This window comes from Vombatus ursinus, unplaced genomic scaffold (genome assembly GCF_900497805.2).
Source record: "Vombatus ursinus unplaced genomic scaffold, bare-nosed wombat genome assembly UNPS02006831.1, whole genome shotgun sequence".
Classification (NCBI taxonomy): Eukaryota; Metazoa; Chordata; class Mammalia; order Diprotodontia; family Vombatidae; genus Vombatus; species Vombatus ursinus.
In genome coordinates, this window is record NW_020946609.1 from 12,652 (window position 1) to 28,699 (window position 16,048).

Here is a 16,048-nt window from a genome sequence, read left to right on the forward strand (position 1 = left end):
TCTTCTCTATCCCAAAGACAGGTTATAAACCTTTGTATTGCATGGACTCCAAAGTGAGCATGCATGTGTAGAGATACATATCTCTGTACATACTTATGCATGAACATGTAAATACCCACCTCAGGGAATTACCGTAACTGGAATGAGGATCCTCTTTCCACGATCAATAACATTATTGTGCTGGGGTGAAAGTGCCCTGGAGAGACCTTGAACTCTCTGTGTCTTGTTTCCCCAGGACAAGTCATGCCAAGGCCAAGGCGGATGGAGCAGAGCAGGCCGCAGTGGCGGCCAACAGCGAATCCAGCATTGCACGGACCCTGGCCAGGGAGCTGTCTCCGGACTTCTACCAGCCAGGTAAGACATAGCATGGTGTGGCATGGGCTAGCAGAGAGAAGAGAGGGAGGAGATTTCAGGACTTTTCCTCAGATGTCTCTTAGCCATCCAAGCACCAACTATCGTAAGAACAACTCACTTTTCCAGAACGCTTGATGGTTACGTGATGCTTTCACATTCCTTATCTCATCCAATCCTCATGACAAGCCTGAGAGATAGGCAGGGCAGGTATCATAATTCTCATTTTACAGGTTAGGAAACTAAGACTCAGACCATGTCTCTGAGGTTGCCAGGCTCTGTGTAGCAGAACCAGGACCCAGATCCAGGTCTTCTGACTTATAATCCAAAGCTCTCTCCACTCTGTAAAACTCTATAAAACTCCCTCTATATGTGGAGAATGTGGAATTTAGGTTGGACCTTGAACGATGGATAGGATTTCCCTTTCCATTTCCGTTTCCTTGGTCCTCTTTTTTTCAAGGGTTCCCTCTACAAATGTAGGCCAGCTCCTGGAGGTATAGGTAGGGATGTCACACAGTGCAAAGTGATGGACTTGGAGACAGGAAAACCAGAGCTTGAACCTTGCCCCAGGCAATTATTAGCTCTGTGACTCTCAAAATACATAGCCTCTCTGTGCCTCAGTTACCTTTTCTGTAAAATGAGGATAATAATAGCACCTGCCTCCCAAGGCTGTTGTGAGGATCAAATGAATTAATATATGTAAAGTCTTTTGCAAACCTAAAAGCATTATGTACATGCTAGCTATTATCATGGCTGTTGTTACTGTTACGACCAAGATGTGACTTCTACACAAACATCACAGTATAATGAAAAGAGTGCATTCACATCTGGGTTCAAATTGATGCTCTGACAATTTATTAGCTGTGTGACAGTGAGCAAATCACTTTATCTTTCTGAGACTCAATTTCCTCTTCTTTAAAAGGGAATTAATAAGGGGTAGCTAGGTGCTGAAGTGAATAGAGCAATGGCCCTGGAGGCAAGAGGCTCTGAGTTCAAATTTGACCTCAGACACTTACTAGGTGTGTGACCCTGGGCAAGTCACTTAATCCTGATTGCGTCCCACTCCTCACCCAAAAAAAGGAAGCTAAAAATATTTATATTATGAGGGCCATAGGGAATGTACTTTTTAAAACTTTAAGCACTATGTAATATTAAGTTATTATTATTATTATAGTCTCATTTTTTTTTCATCTTTGTCAATGGGGCTATCATAGAAATGGTCCTGGGACAAATCACTGTCATCCTAGTAGGAATAGAGATAAGGATGGTTGAGCCTGTGATGTCACTGGTAGAAGGGAGTCCAGTCAAACCCAAATACAAATGGAAGCCTGTAATCGAGCCAAGGAGTGCACAAATTAACATTATCTATGTCGCATGGTATTTTTTATTTATTTTGTTAAACGTTTCCCAAAGGCATCTTTATGTGGTTCCAGCTGCACTTGGGAGTTTTGTAGGCTCTGATTTTGATGACTCTGGTAGAGAACTCCTGGATGGGAAGACCCTCAACGAGGCAGTGTGCCACTCTGCCACTTATGGTCTTAAAGAGTTGTTGAGAGCACTGAGAAATTAGGTGACTTGTTCAGGGTCACAGAGCCAATGCAAGCAGAGGTGACGCTTAAATCCAGGTCATCCTGGCTCCAAGGCCAGCACTCAGTCCATTATTTTATGATTGCCTCTTGCTGTCCTACTATTATTCTTTTATATTTAATGTCCTGTAGGCTATTACATGGGTAGATAAAATAGCCACTGTTTATAGTTAGGTGGTCCAGTGGAAAGAATGCTGGTCCTGGAGTCAGGAAGAGCTGAGTTCAAATCCAGTCTCGGACTCTTATTAGCAGTGTGACCCTGGGCAAGTCACTTAACCCTGTTTGCCTCAGTTTCCTCATCTATAAAATGAGCTGGAGAAGGAAATGGAAAACCACTCCAGTATCTTTGCCAAGAAAACCCAATATGGGGTCACTGAGAGTCAGACATGACTGAAATGACTGAACACCAACATCATAAAATAAAAGCATCAGGATGTAAGCTTATCCTCTGTGTAAAGATCACTGAAAGTATCCTCAGTCCAACTCCAGTAGTAGACAGGACAATGGGGATAATACTCACCTCATACCATTTCCAAATAATTTTGATCTTCTCTGCTAAATCTCTGTATTTTGAAACCTTTCATTCCATGTAAGTTAGAAATCAATTATTTGGTATGGTGATATTTATTTTAAAATGTGTCTTAAATTTCTTTGTATCTATCACTCTTCTCATATGATATCCTCCAGCAGAAATGGTCCTGGGAGGTCGCTATTTATTCTTTATTGTTGTTCAGTCATTTTTCAGTCATGTCTGACTCTTTGTGACCCCGTTTGGGGTTTTCTCAGCAAAGATCCTGGAGTGATTTGCCATTTCCTCCTCCAGTTCATTTTATAGACGAGGAAACTGAGGTAAACAGGGTGAAGTGACCTGCCCAGGGTCACATAGCTAGTAAGTATCTGAAGCCAGATCTGAACTCAGGAATATGATTCTTCTTGACTCCAGGTCTGACATTTTATCCACTGTACCACCTACCTGCCTGGTATATAATTCTAACAAGCTGCTGGTATAAAATTCTGCCATTTGATCAGGTCTTTGGTTGGTGCTAAATTTTTGCATCCTGCAGTCCTGGGATGCACCATTTCTATTGTTTTCTTGCATAATCTGCGTCAATTACTAAATGCTAGTTTCTTAAGGATGACCCTTCTCTAATTTCTGGTGGCAATGACTCAGTCCTAAATCACTGTCTCCATTCCTGTAAATGAGCCAGAATGACTCAGCTGTGTGTTTATTATTATCATTATTATTCTCCCTAGGCCCTGAGTACCAGAAACGGAGGTTGCTCCAGGAGATCATAGAGAATGCTGAAAGTGTTATGGAGAATGTAGGCCGTGGAGAGGCCCCAGGCATCCAGGAGCCCCCTCCAGAGAGCCCCCAGCTACATGAACGGGAGGCCTCCCTCCAAGGGGGTGGCACTCCAGCCCGTACGCCATCACCCCACCTTGCAGGGACACCCCCTGAGGCTAAGCAGCCTAGGCCTGGAACACAGAAGGATGGCTTCCTGAGTCCGGGAGAATGGAACGGGGAGCAGAGCCGAGAAGGCAGCCGTCCAGTAACCCCATCTGATGTGGGTCCTGGTGAGAGAAGCAGCAGGAGCCCCACAAGAACCCCTACTGACCACATGGAGATCCAGCCCCTGCAGCCACCACCCCCACAGCCCACTAGGGAGCCAGAAGTAGCACTCTACCAGGGGTACCACAGCTATGCTGTCCGCACGTCGCCCCCTGTCCCACCACCTTTTGATGAGGAAGAGGCAGATGGTGCTTCCCCCACTACACCTGTGACCCCCTCAGCCTCTCCAGTGTTGAAGCCAGACATCCAGCCTAATGTGGAGGCCCTCCCAAGGGCCACTACACCCCCCAAGCCGGAGCTGAAAGCCAGGGCCCCCAAAACAGAGCCAAAGCATCCACCCTCTCCCATCAAGGCAGACACCGCAAGCCACACTAAGCCCACCAGAAAAACAGAGGCCCGAGGTTCATCCAAGGGTGGGGCCAAAAAGAAGGGACGTCGAGAAGTAGCGGCTGCAGCCTTGGAAGCCGAGACAGAGCTGGAGGAGGTAATGCTGGCTGGGCTGGGGCTGGAGTCGCCATCCCCACATAGAAGTGGTGGTTTCTACAGAAGGATCTATTTACAGTCAGGTGGGATCTTAGAATTCATCTAGTCATCTCCTCTCAGTTTACAAATAAAGAAACTGAGGCCCAGAGAGGGGAAACTCATTGCCTAAAATCACTCAGAAAGTAATGTCAGGATTCAAACCCAGACCATCTGATTCCAAGCCCAGGGTTCTTTGTCACTATACAATGGACATCTTTCTGGCTTATAACCCCTGCAACCCAATGATAGACAGCCAGACCTGCCAGGAAGACTCACCAACAGGAAGGGAAAGAATGCTTCCTGACACATTCTCACATCCTAGAGAAAATGGGGTAGCTATGGTAACAGAAATGATTAAGGTTAAGTCTCCTTCACTGGTGGAGACACCAATGGGAGATACCAAAGGCCTCAGCTTGCCTGGAAATCTTCAATAACTGGTAAGCCCCTCATCTCTGTGAGACCAGTTATTGTTTGTCCTTTGTTCTCAAAGAGGACCATGGCATTAGGAAGGTACAAGTGAAGTGGATTTAAGTGAGGCAGGGCTGTGCAAAGTCACCAGCCTCACTATCTCCTCTGGAACCATCTGGGTCCATTGGCAAGCTATAGATTAGAATGACTGGGGATGGCCCTGGATGCAGTGGGGGACCTTGGCCTTTTTGAGCTAAGTGGTGCAGTGGATAAAGCACCAGCCCTGAAGTCAGGAGAACCTGAGTTCAAATTCAGACACTTATTAGCTGTGTGATCCTGGGCAAGTCACTTAACCCCTATTGCCTCCAAAAATAAAAGAAAGTAAAATGTCTGAAATACCTATTGGCACCACATGAGATGAGTTAGGCCCTACCTAAAGGTAGGCATGGCCCCTAGGGGGCTCTTGCAGCCTAAATTTCTTTAATCCCATATGTGAGCACCCAGAGGATGTTCTGGCAGAGATGCCTCCCTGAAAGTTTGCCCTGTGGTCCTCTCCAGACCTCTCCCTTGCTCTTTTTCCCTACAGGCTCCCAACACTGTCCTTATCTGCATGGTGATTCTGCTGAACATCGGCTTGGCCATCCTTTTTGTGCATTTTCTGACCTGATGTGGCCTTGGCTCAGGTGAGGTCAGGTGGGGAAGATGCAGGGCCGGCTTCCTCCTCCTACAAGGGTGGGAGGGGATGAGCCAAAGGGATGAGCATACTGCTTGAGTTACATGTACTCCTCAGGTTGCTTCTCGGTGCAAAGCCCTTCCCCACCCCTCAGGTGGCTTCCCAGGTCTCTCAGACCCTGGGACTGTGATACAGGTGAGATGCTTAGAAACAAGCAGAAAAAAATGGGAGAGCAATGCTGCCTAGAGCTTTGACAAGTGACATTGCTGGAATTGTCCTGGACATGAGAGGGATTTATCACTGGTCCCCCAACAGTGTGGGCTGATCTTTAGCTCTATAGCCAGGGCTTCAGTTACAGGGTAGACCAGGGGTGGGGACCCTGTGGCCTTGAGACTACATGTGGCCTTCTAGGTCCTTTGGATGCAGCCTTTTGTCTGAGCCCAGGTTTTACAGAACAAATCCTTTCATTAAGGAGATTTATTCTGTGAAGTTTGGATTCACTTGAGGACCTAGAGGGCTACATGTGGCCTCGAGGCCGTAGGTTCCCCACCCCTAGGTTAGACCCTCCCGTCTGACCTCCTTCCCTGAGCCGGGGAGCCTCACCTGTGTGTTGGACTGTTGGGGAGCCTCCCCCAAAATATTCTGCTTCATAGACCGAGCCTCTACATCCTCTCCCTAAATACTCTCTGCCATTGAGGCCCTGGGGACTCAAGTCCACAGATACTCCCCCTGAACACTCTGCCCTCTGATCTAAGCCTTGAAAACACTGCTCCCTGAGCCAAGACCCCTAAAACATCTCTTCACGGCCTGATCTCTCAAACACTCTTTACAGACACTACCCTCTGACCTAGGTCACCAAACAAACTTCCCTAAAGGTGAGTCAATGGTTTAATCTCTCCGACACTGGCCCCAGATACTAGCCTACATCCTGAGCCTCCTGGACGTTGCACGGGGGCATTAATCTTCAGACACCCTACCTATGTCCTGATTCTCCAGGGACTACCCCACAGCCTGCTCCCTCCAACATTCTTCTCCAGCCCTGCCTCATGACCTGGTACCCAAACACTCCCAAGATCCTTCTCCATGGCCTGGCCTCCTAGGGAGACACTTAGCTGGGACAGTGTCCCTTCTTGCTCTGTGGTGGTCCCCCAGTTTATTCCTTTGTGATGACTTGATCATTTTTTTTTTGCTGGCCTCAGGAGTTCCCACCCATGCAAACGTTGGATCTCTTTGCAACGACTGGATGCCACCGCAGCTGTGGGGAGATGCTGAGGGCGAGATACTGGACCCAGGAACTGGCCGCAGGCTTTCCAGCTCTGGCAGCCCTATCCCTGAAAGAAAACTGCCCTGTGTTCTGTTTAGCTTCCCTGATCCCAATCTGGCTTGGTCCCTCCCGGTCTGGGGTGAGGAAGGGCCCTCCCTCTCTAAGCCCTCTATGAACCTGAGGGTGGCATCACCTACATGAGTGTTTGTGGCTGCACCTGCATGTATACCCAGAGAAGGGGACCAGCAAACCCCCCCACTCTTTCCACTTGCCTGGAGGCTCAGGTGCAATGGAATGACTCTCCCCAGCCCCTACCCCCAAACTTTACTTTACCAAGGCTGGGGTTTGGTTCCACTCTCCTAGGCTGCTGCTAGCCAGCCCAGGCTCTCTTGAAGGATCCATCTAGAAATTCAAGGAGCTAGTTAAGGGGCTTTCTGACTCCAGTGGCCAGAGGCAGCTGGGAAGGAGGATGGCATGGGGTGAGCAGAAGCATTGGAGAGGCCCTCACTCTCCCTCGTGGGGCAGGGAGGGGAAAAGCTGCCTTGGCTCCGGCTTGCCTGTCTCCCCTTTCTGCTTCTGGGCTGACACTGCAGAGCAAGATGAAGACAGCTTAGACCCAGCCTACCTGCACTATCCCACAAAGAAAGGAACAAGAACAAATCCATCCACTCCAGCTGCCTGAGGTTTTCCCCAGTGGGGAAAACCACTTTGAGTAATGATGTCTTTCCTGACCCCATGGTGCAAAGGGGCTCCCACTGTGGCAGAAGCAGGCCAGGCAGCCCATGGAGTTTTGTTGGGATGGGAGGCTGGGTGCTTGGAGATCACTGCCTATATCTTTGGAGTGCTTGAAAATGACTTTTGGCTTGGCTGGTATAGAGGATGGCAATTGCATGCGCCTACATTTAAAAGCGTTCCTGTCCTTGGTGGGTCTCCCAGGATGTGCCCTTCTGCTGTGGAGAGGGGTGGGTAAGAAAGCCCCAAAGGTGAGCTAGGAGGCAGGGCATCCTGAGGGGGAGGGACTCAGATCTGTGCCCGTGTGCTGGCCTAAGATGAAGCAGGTGAGGAGTGGGACTAGGAGCAGACGTGCATGTTGTAGGAGCCCAGGTTAAGTAAGTGACATGCCTGATTTCTTTCTTGACTTTTCCCCTCTTTGATATCTGGTTTTTGGACAACTTTCTAAGCTCCCCAGGTGGTCCCATGTGAGGAAGACTGCCTCCCAGCCCTTGCCGTAAAGAGGCACTATAGGGAAGGCCTTGGGTGAAATATACCGCTCCTCCTCACCTCCCCCTTCTCCCCGAACCCCTCCCAGCCTCCGTCCTGTGCTTGCCCGAAGCCTCTGAGATTGGGACAGAGATGGGCACAGAGGTGGAGGTGGAGGTGAGGAACACTGTGCTTCCTCTGTGATCTGTTTTCTCTCTTTCTCTCAATACTCCTGAGCCTTGTTCCTGGACCTTGGGATCTTGAGGATATTTGTCGACTTTGCTAAGGTCCGGATCCCAGCTGCCCTTTAGCTTGGTTTAAATCTCAGCTCTGATTTCTACACAGGGAGGTCAGAGGCACCTACCCTCTTGCTCTAGGCTGCGATGGGGTGCCCAGTCTAGTTTCTGTGTGGTGGTGGGAATTGACCTTTCAAAGGAGGTACCTAAAAGTGCCTGCTACCTCAGGCGAGAGCACTTCATTCCCCAGGACTGGCAACAAACATTTTAGGCCTGGTTCCAGCCCTGGGATGTTCCCCCTTTCTTGTCATGCCTAGGTCCAGAGGATAATGGCAGGGGAGGTGCCTGTGTGCTACGTCCTGGCCTGTCTGTCTGTCTCTTTCTGCTATATTCTGTGCGATAATAAAGATACCTGCTCACCGTCCCAGGCCAAGGCCTGTGTATTGGTTCTATATGTGGGCCATACTCTTCTCTCAAATAAGGTGATTGGGGGTGTGTGTGCCGAATATTCAGGAATAAGAGAAATCCCTGATTGTAAGTGGGGTTTGGTGAGGGAAGGGCTTGGGGGTAGGGGGATGGACCAGATGACCTCTGGAGGTGTCATCCATCCCTGGGACCCTGGGATTTAACTGTGCGTGACTTCACAGAATGTGTGAGAGATCCAAGAAAAGTTGCTTATCTTTTTGGGGCCCATCTCACTCTCCTTACTGCTTCTTAGGTCCTATTTCCTTTACGATCACTCTAAGGGGTGAGGTGATAAGTGGTTCAAGTTTCTCCCCTTCCCAAGCTATTTTTATGTTCATAGTGTGTGTGAGAGAGAGGGGATTGAGGGGGTTGAGGGAGGTGGAGAGGAGGCAAGATAAGAGCAGAGGTTTTAGAGATAGAAGGGGCCTTGCAGATCCCCTTGTTTTTATGTAGGAAGATGCTAAGGGTCTGAAAGAGAAAAAAATGACTTGCCCAAACTCATTTAGTAGGTGACAGAGTTGGGTATGAACCCAGGTCTTCTGATTTCAAATCCAGCGTTCATGGAGGCCCGAAGGAAAAGTAAAATTTTAGGCATCTGTTATAAGTATCTGGGGGAAATGTTTTGGGTCAGGGAGGCCTACCCAGTGTCCAATATGGGATACTTGGACTGAGTGTGTCAGGCTGGCCCTGTCCCATAGGAGAGGAAAAGAGGGGCCTAGGGGTCTTGAGGGGGCTTCAGTCTAAGGGTCCTTGAGATGTGAGTGTGAGGTGTCAGAGATGTGCTAGAAAATAGTTAATAACCAGCTCTCCCCTCAAAAGTATGCATGATACACTTTTAAGTGACATCAACATTATTAACATTTTCTTCATGACTTTCCCAAGTCTAGACAGTCAACAAAATAATAAATCAAGCTCTGATTTGCAGTATCTGCTGACTTCCAAGGTGAAAATTTAACAATAGGCTCTCGTAAGAAATGATTCCAGGGAGGCAGCTAGATGGCACAGTGGATAGAGCACTGGCCCTGGATTCAGGAAGACCTGAGTTCAAATGTGGCCTCAGACACTTACTAGCTGTGTGATCTTGGGCACTTAACTCTGCCTCAGTTTCCTTATCTATAAAATGAGTTGGAGAAGGAAATGGCAAACCACTCCAGTATTTTTGCCAAGAAAACCCCAAATGGGGTCATGGAGAGTCGGAAGCGACTGAAAAACAACTGAACAAGAAGTCACTTAACTTCTGTCTCAGTTTCCTCATCTGTAAAATGGGGAGAACAATAGCACCTACCTCATGGGATCGTTGTGACATAACACATGTAAAGCATTTTGCGAACCTTGATGCCCTATACAAGTGCTAGCTGTTATTATTTTAAATGCTAGCATGACGAAGATATGGAAGGTGGACAAGGAGAGGAAGAGAGAGGAGGACCTCAACCCCAACCTTCTCCCTCGGGCTAAGGCACCTGCCCCGAGCAGGTGGGAGACCTTACCCCTAATTCTCTGCGAGACTTTGATCAAGGGTCAGAGCCTCACTCTCCTCTTCTCTGAAATAAAGAAGCTGTACAAAAGATCCCTAAGGGCCCTTCCAAAGCTAGGGGAAGCTTTGGGACCTGGTGATGGGGGGAGATGTGAGAGGCTGGTCCTCCAGCTGCCCCCTGTTAAGGCTTCAGAGCTCCCTACCTGGAGTACAGAGGGATGAGGATGATGCGAGGGAGCCCCCTGCTGGCCATCATGATGCTGCAGAGGCCGGCTCCCCCAACAGCCGTGGCTCTAGCTGAGGGCCTGATGGGCAGGACCAAGTCCCAGCCCTCCCAGCATCTCGCCCGGCTTCTCCTTCCACTCTAACCCAAGACCACACTGCCCTCAGAGCTCCCCAGCCCTCTGCTCTCCTCCTGCCTCCCAAGCCCTGCCACGAAAAGGGCTCTGGGGGAAAGGAAGATGGGTGTGTGTGTGTGTGTGTGTGTGTGTGTGTGTGTGTGTGTGTATGTGTGAGGGTGTGTGTTGTACATGTGAGTGTGTGTGTGTGTGTGTGTGTTTGGGGGGGGGAGGATTACGAGCTTTCCCCAGCTCTGGAGCTGGAAGGAACCCCAGAAGCCATCTGGCCCAGTCCCACCCACTCTACCCAAACCCTTATTTTGCAGATGAAAAAACTAGCGTGGGGGAGACTTAGACTCTTTAGCTCAGCTGGCACACTGTGCCGCCTCCCAGCCGGGCTCAGCGGGCAAGGACTAGCCCATAGGATTAGTCCATGAAAAAGGAGGAGATCTCCAGCCAAGGGGGTGCTCAGGGTCTGCTCTAAATTGCATCCCAAATCTCAGCTTTTTACTTCAGGGGTTCTTGTGAGGAAAGCACTTTCCAAACCTGAAAACTCTACTAAGCACCTACTACGTCCAGAGTACCAGGAAAGCCACAAGGTGTAGATAAGACATGGTCCCTGATCACTTACACATCATAGTTCACTTCTACAGTAATTTCCTCATAACACCCTGTTGAGGCAGGTAAGGTATTATTATCCCCGTTTTGCAGATAAGAAAACTGAGGCTTTGAAAGGTTAAATAACTCGCCAGTGACCATATAACCAGGAATTGTCCGAGGCAGGATTTGTACCTAGATAGAACTCTTGACTCCCCAACACAGCACAGTACCCACTATACCAAACTGTCCCCAAGGAGTCTATACTCTAGTGAAGGGAAAGGAATGTAATACAAGCGACTATAATACATGATGAATGTGTTGGGGTGGGGTGAGTGCAAAGTGTTACATGAGATCAGAGAGGGAAGATCAGAATCGATGGGGCATTGGGCATCAGAAGGGCCTTCCCTGGTGGATGTGGCATTTGAGTAAGCCTTTAAAAGGAGTAACAATCCCAGAAGAAGAGAGGAGCTCTCCTGACTCTGGAGGTGATCTGAGGGGCAATGATAGCCCTCCCTTCAGGGCTGTTGCTTTGGCCTAAGTTCTGCCTCCAGAAGACCCCTGTCTAACTGCAGCAATGTCATCCAGGAGTACATGGTGGATGACATTCTGAGGAAGGTCCAAGTAGAAGAGATATTTCCTATGGATGAGCAAATCCTCCAGATTCTCCCACGTGAAGACGATATCGTGCTAATTGTGTCAAGCTCCAGAACATTATGGGGCCTCAGCAATGAAATCTATAATTACTCAAAAAATATTGGCATAATAATCCATGCAGGAAAAACTGTATGGATGACAGTATGATTGTCTTGACAATAATGTATCTGGGCCAGGAATATGTCTGACCCTGAAGATGAACAGGGCCCAGCATTGTATAGCAGAGACAGATGAATGAATGAATAGGAACTCAGTAACATTAGAGTGTGAGCTTCTAGAGGGCAGGGACTATTTTTGCCTTTCTTTGTATCACCAGTCTTTACTTGTACATAGTGTGGCCTTATTAAGGGCTTGCTGACTTGTCTTAAGCATTTGGTGCGAATCACTGGGATACAAATAGAAAAAATAAGGCAGTCCCTGCTTTCCAGAAAAAGCAGGCAGGGTTGAATTTGGGAAACTGCATTGTGATTTTCATAATCCTAAACTTCTTCCTGATGTAATGACCCATCTTTTCTTTAACACATCTTTCTGATGATGCTATATATCTGTGATCTTGTGATGTTATGTGTCTGAAGAATCATAGTGTTGGTGGAGAGACCTATGATTGGGGCCCAAGTAGGCTGAAGCACATTTCTGATGATCACCTACAGACAATTAGAAAAGAAGAGGGGGCAGCCATATATTGAAAGCAAAGGACAATAGACAGAGAGACCTGATGCTCCGTGGACAGGGGTGCCCTAGGACAAGAAGACATAGTTAAATTGCCATCTATAGCAATAGAGGTGTAACACCCATAGCAATGTATCCTTGGAGTGTGAGCTCCGGGACTATGTTACCTGCAAGGGCTAATGTAGTAGACCGTTAAGAAGGAGCCTTCCCCTGTCCTCTGTCAATAGCTTTTTAAAAAATTATTACAAAAAAAAGAAAAAATATTATTACAGCATATTGTATATTTGTTTTTTTCATTTGATTCTCAAAACAGTCCAATGAGGTCAATCAGTCCAAATATTATTCTCTCTTTCTTACAGAGGAGGAAACCAAGGCTCAGATGGGTGTACTGACATAAGAACTAACCTGCAGGGGGACAGTGAAAGTGACTTGCCTGAGGTCACATAAGTGGATGCTCTAGGATTCATCATGTTGAAATCAGGAGAGACAAGAGAGACAGGAGAGGATGGGACACTGAAGAGGTTAATTTTGACTTAGGGATAGACCTATTAGGCATAGAAAACTGAGAAAGTAGAGAAATGAGTGGAGCAGAGAGGATCCAAGGAACCCCATGAGGGCAGAGGGACAGGTCTCCTCAGTCACAGCTGAATCCAGGGACTGCCCTGGGAATGAGAAGCATGTGAGCTTTGAGGAGGACTGTCTCCATGCTCATTCCAAGACTGAAGGGGAGAAAGAATATGGTGAATGGAGACAGAAATGAATGAATGAATGAAACAAAATATTTAGTGAGCACTTACTAGGTACCAGGGACTGTGCTAAGACCTGGAGAAACAAATTCAAAATGGAGATAGTTTCTGCCTTCATTAGGGGAATGGTAGCCAGGGAAAGAAATAATAGTCTGGCAAGTCACATAGACAGTGAGTGAAAACATCAGAGCTGTCCATTAACATACCTTTACAGTAGTGGTGATTCGATTATAGGCCTCAGAAAAAGAGGTGTGTCTAAGAAGCAGTATTCTGGAAGGGACCGAAAATGTGGACTCATTGTCCCTCCCAGTGCAGAGCCAAGTGACTTAGCTCCTCCCAGACCTGGCCTCCAGCAAAGAGTCTGTTAGTCTGACTTACTATGTGCCAGGCACTGTGCTATTTCTGGGGATACAGAGAAAGGTGAAAAGCTGAAGATACCCTTATAGAAGTCCAAGCAGGAGTTAAAAATAGAACTAATTGCTCCTGGTCTGCCTAAGAAAGCTGTGCAGGGAGATTTCTCATCCTAAATGGGAACACCAGCCCCGACTTAGTTTGGATGGACACATTAGGTGAGTGTAATGGAGAGATTTTGGAGTCAGTATTTCAATACTGGATTTCAAAACCTAGCTCCAACACTGACTAGCTCTATGCCCTGGGGAATTCACAGCTCCTTTCTGAAGCTCAGTTTCATCTGTAAGATGAATTTAGTCAGTCAGCATTTATTAAGCTCCTACTACATGCCAAGCACTGGGGATACTAAGAAAGACAAACAAAAGCAAAAACCTAATGCCTGCTATAAATGAATTCATAGTCTTATGGGAGAGACAACATGCAAACAACTATGTATAAAAAACAAGGCAAGGTAGATGGATAGAGCTCTGGGTGTAGAGTCAGAAAAACCTGAGTTTCAATCTCACCTCAGACACTTACTAACCCTATGACCCGGGGAGAGTCACTTAACCACTATCTGCCTCAGTTTCCCTATCTGTAAAGTAATAGCACCTACCTCTCAGGGTTGTTGTGAGGATCAAATGAGATAATATCTGTAAAGCCCATTATATAAATGCCAGCTATTATTATTAGGATAAATTGGAGATACTCTCAAAGGCACTAGCATAATCCTTGCTTTGCCTGACTCACAGGGTTATTATGAGCAAAGGTTTTTGTAAATCTGAATGAGTAACAGAAATGTGAGTTGCTATTGTTACAAGGGGTCAAGGTTCTCAGCTGTCCCTGCCTGTCCCCCTCCTATTCGTACCTGTTTCCATCAACTCCAGCTTTCTGGGATCCCCAACCCATCCACTGCCATTTCTACCTAGAATAGTGTCCCGATAAGGGAGAGGAAGAAGAGAGCTGGGAGCCAGAGCTGGGCCAAGAAAGGGAAGTGCTGGGTAGAGCATCCCTCCCATCTCAACCCCTGAAATCAAAGAACAAGGCAGGAGCTTGCGCAGAATCCCCTGATTACACAGGAAAGGTCTCCCTGCTCAGCAGTAGCCCTCCTCTCCCTTTTCTCTCCAGCCACCTCTCCACCTCCCACTCCTCCTAGTCCCCAGGCAGCTTCTATAGGATCCAAGGCTTCAGAAGTGAACGTGGAGATCAAAATGGGTAGGCAAGCACACAACTTAAATTTAAGAACAAGATGAGCTCTGTGAGAGGGGAGCTCCCTGCTCATGGATCTCTCCCTGCCTTCAGCACCGGGGCGTGGAGGGGAATGGGGAGGGAGCTACTACTAGGCTTCCCACCTTCCCCCTGGTATTTAGCTGGGGTGCTAGTCCACATGATCTCTTTCACATAATCCAAATGAGAGTATTAGAGCTGGAAGGGCCTTTAGACATTGTCTAGTTCACCTCCCTCATTTTGCATGTAGTGAGTATCCTTCAGGCGTTGCCCTGAGGCCTAGCGTGACTGTACCATGTTCTAGCTTTGATGATTTTTCAGTGAATAAAGGCAAAAGTCCTGATTGGAACCCACCAAAGAAGAAAAGATAAAGAATTTCTTTGTGAAAATTGACTCCTTGAGATATGAACAGGTAGTTTTTAGATGAAGAAATTAAAGCTATCTATAATCATATGAAAAATGCTCTAAATTATTAATTAGAGGAATGCAAATTAAAACAACTCTGAGGTACCACCTCACACCTATCAGATTGGCTAATATGACAGAAAAGGAAAATGATAAATGTTGGAGAAGATGTGGGAAAATTGGAACACTAATGCAGTGTTGGTGAAGTTGTAAACTGATCTAACCAACCATTTTGGAGAGCTATTTGGAACTATGCCTAAAGGGCTATAAAACTGTCCATACCCTTTGATCCAGTAATACTACTACTAGGTCTGTATCCCAAAGAGATCATAAAAAAAGGGGGAAAGACCTACACGTACAAAAATATTTATAGCAGCCCTTTTTGTAGTGGCAAAGAACTGAAAATTGAAGGGATGCCCATCAATTGGGGAATGGCTGAACAAGTTGTGGTATATGAATGTAATGGAATACTATTGTGCTATAAGAAATGATGAACATGCCGACTTTAGAAAAACCTGGAAAGACTTGTATGGTCTGATGCTGAGCGAAGTGAATAGAACCAGGAGAACATTGTACACAGCAACAGCAACATTGTGTGATGATCAACAAAGATAGAGCTAAGACAGTTCCAAGACACTCATGATGGAAAATGCTATCCACATCCAGAGAAAGAACTACAGAGTCTGAATGCCAATTGCAGCATAATATCTTCACTTTCTTTTTTTGGTTTTTATTTTTTCTTTCTCATGCTTTTCCCCTTTTGTTCTGATTCTTTTTTCTCAACATGACTAATGTGGAAAGATGTTTAACATGATTGTATATGTACAATCTATATCAGATTACTTGCTGTCTTGGGGAGGGGGGAGGGAAGGGAGGGAGGGAGAAAAAAATGGAACACAAAATCTTACAAAAATAATTGTTGAAAGCTATCTTTACATGTAATCAGAAAAAAATAAAATACTATTAAGTTAACAACAACAACAAAATAAAAGAATGACTCCTTGATAAGGCATGAAACTTGCCTTGCCCCTAACACTACATTGACTGAGGCTGACTGATCTGTGACCAGTCCATACACCTGGAGCAGACCCTAGGATTTGGTCTTTGAAAGGGAGAGGAGATTTCCCAATAGATAAGGAGTCAAAAGAGAGAAAACAACAATAACAGCACCATAACTGGCATTTGAATAGTGTTTTAAGGTTTGCAAAGGGCTTTATGAATACTATCTCATTTTTTCCTACAACAAATGCTGGGAGGCAGGAGGCCTTAG

At 46.8% G+C, this 16,048-nt stretch overlaps 1 protein-coding gene across 1 annotated transcript; it reads left to right on the forward strand.

Annotated features, from left to right (window-relative positions):
* Positions 1 to 235: 235 nt before the first annotated feature.
* Positions 236 to 8,234, forward strand: LOC114033247 (junctophilin-2-like; the record flags this gene model as incomplete). Its single annotated transcript, XM_027848695.1, has 4 exons — positions 236 to 354; positions 3,192 to 3,991; positions 5,024 to 5,120; positions 6,310 to 8,234. Coding segments are annotated over 3 exons (1,000 nt in total), but the record flags the coding sequence as incomplete, so codon positions are not given.
* Positions 8,235 to 16,048: the final 7,814 nt, after the last annotated feature.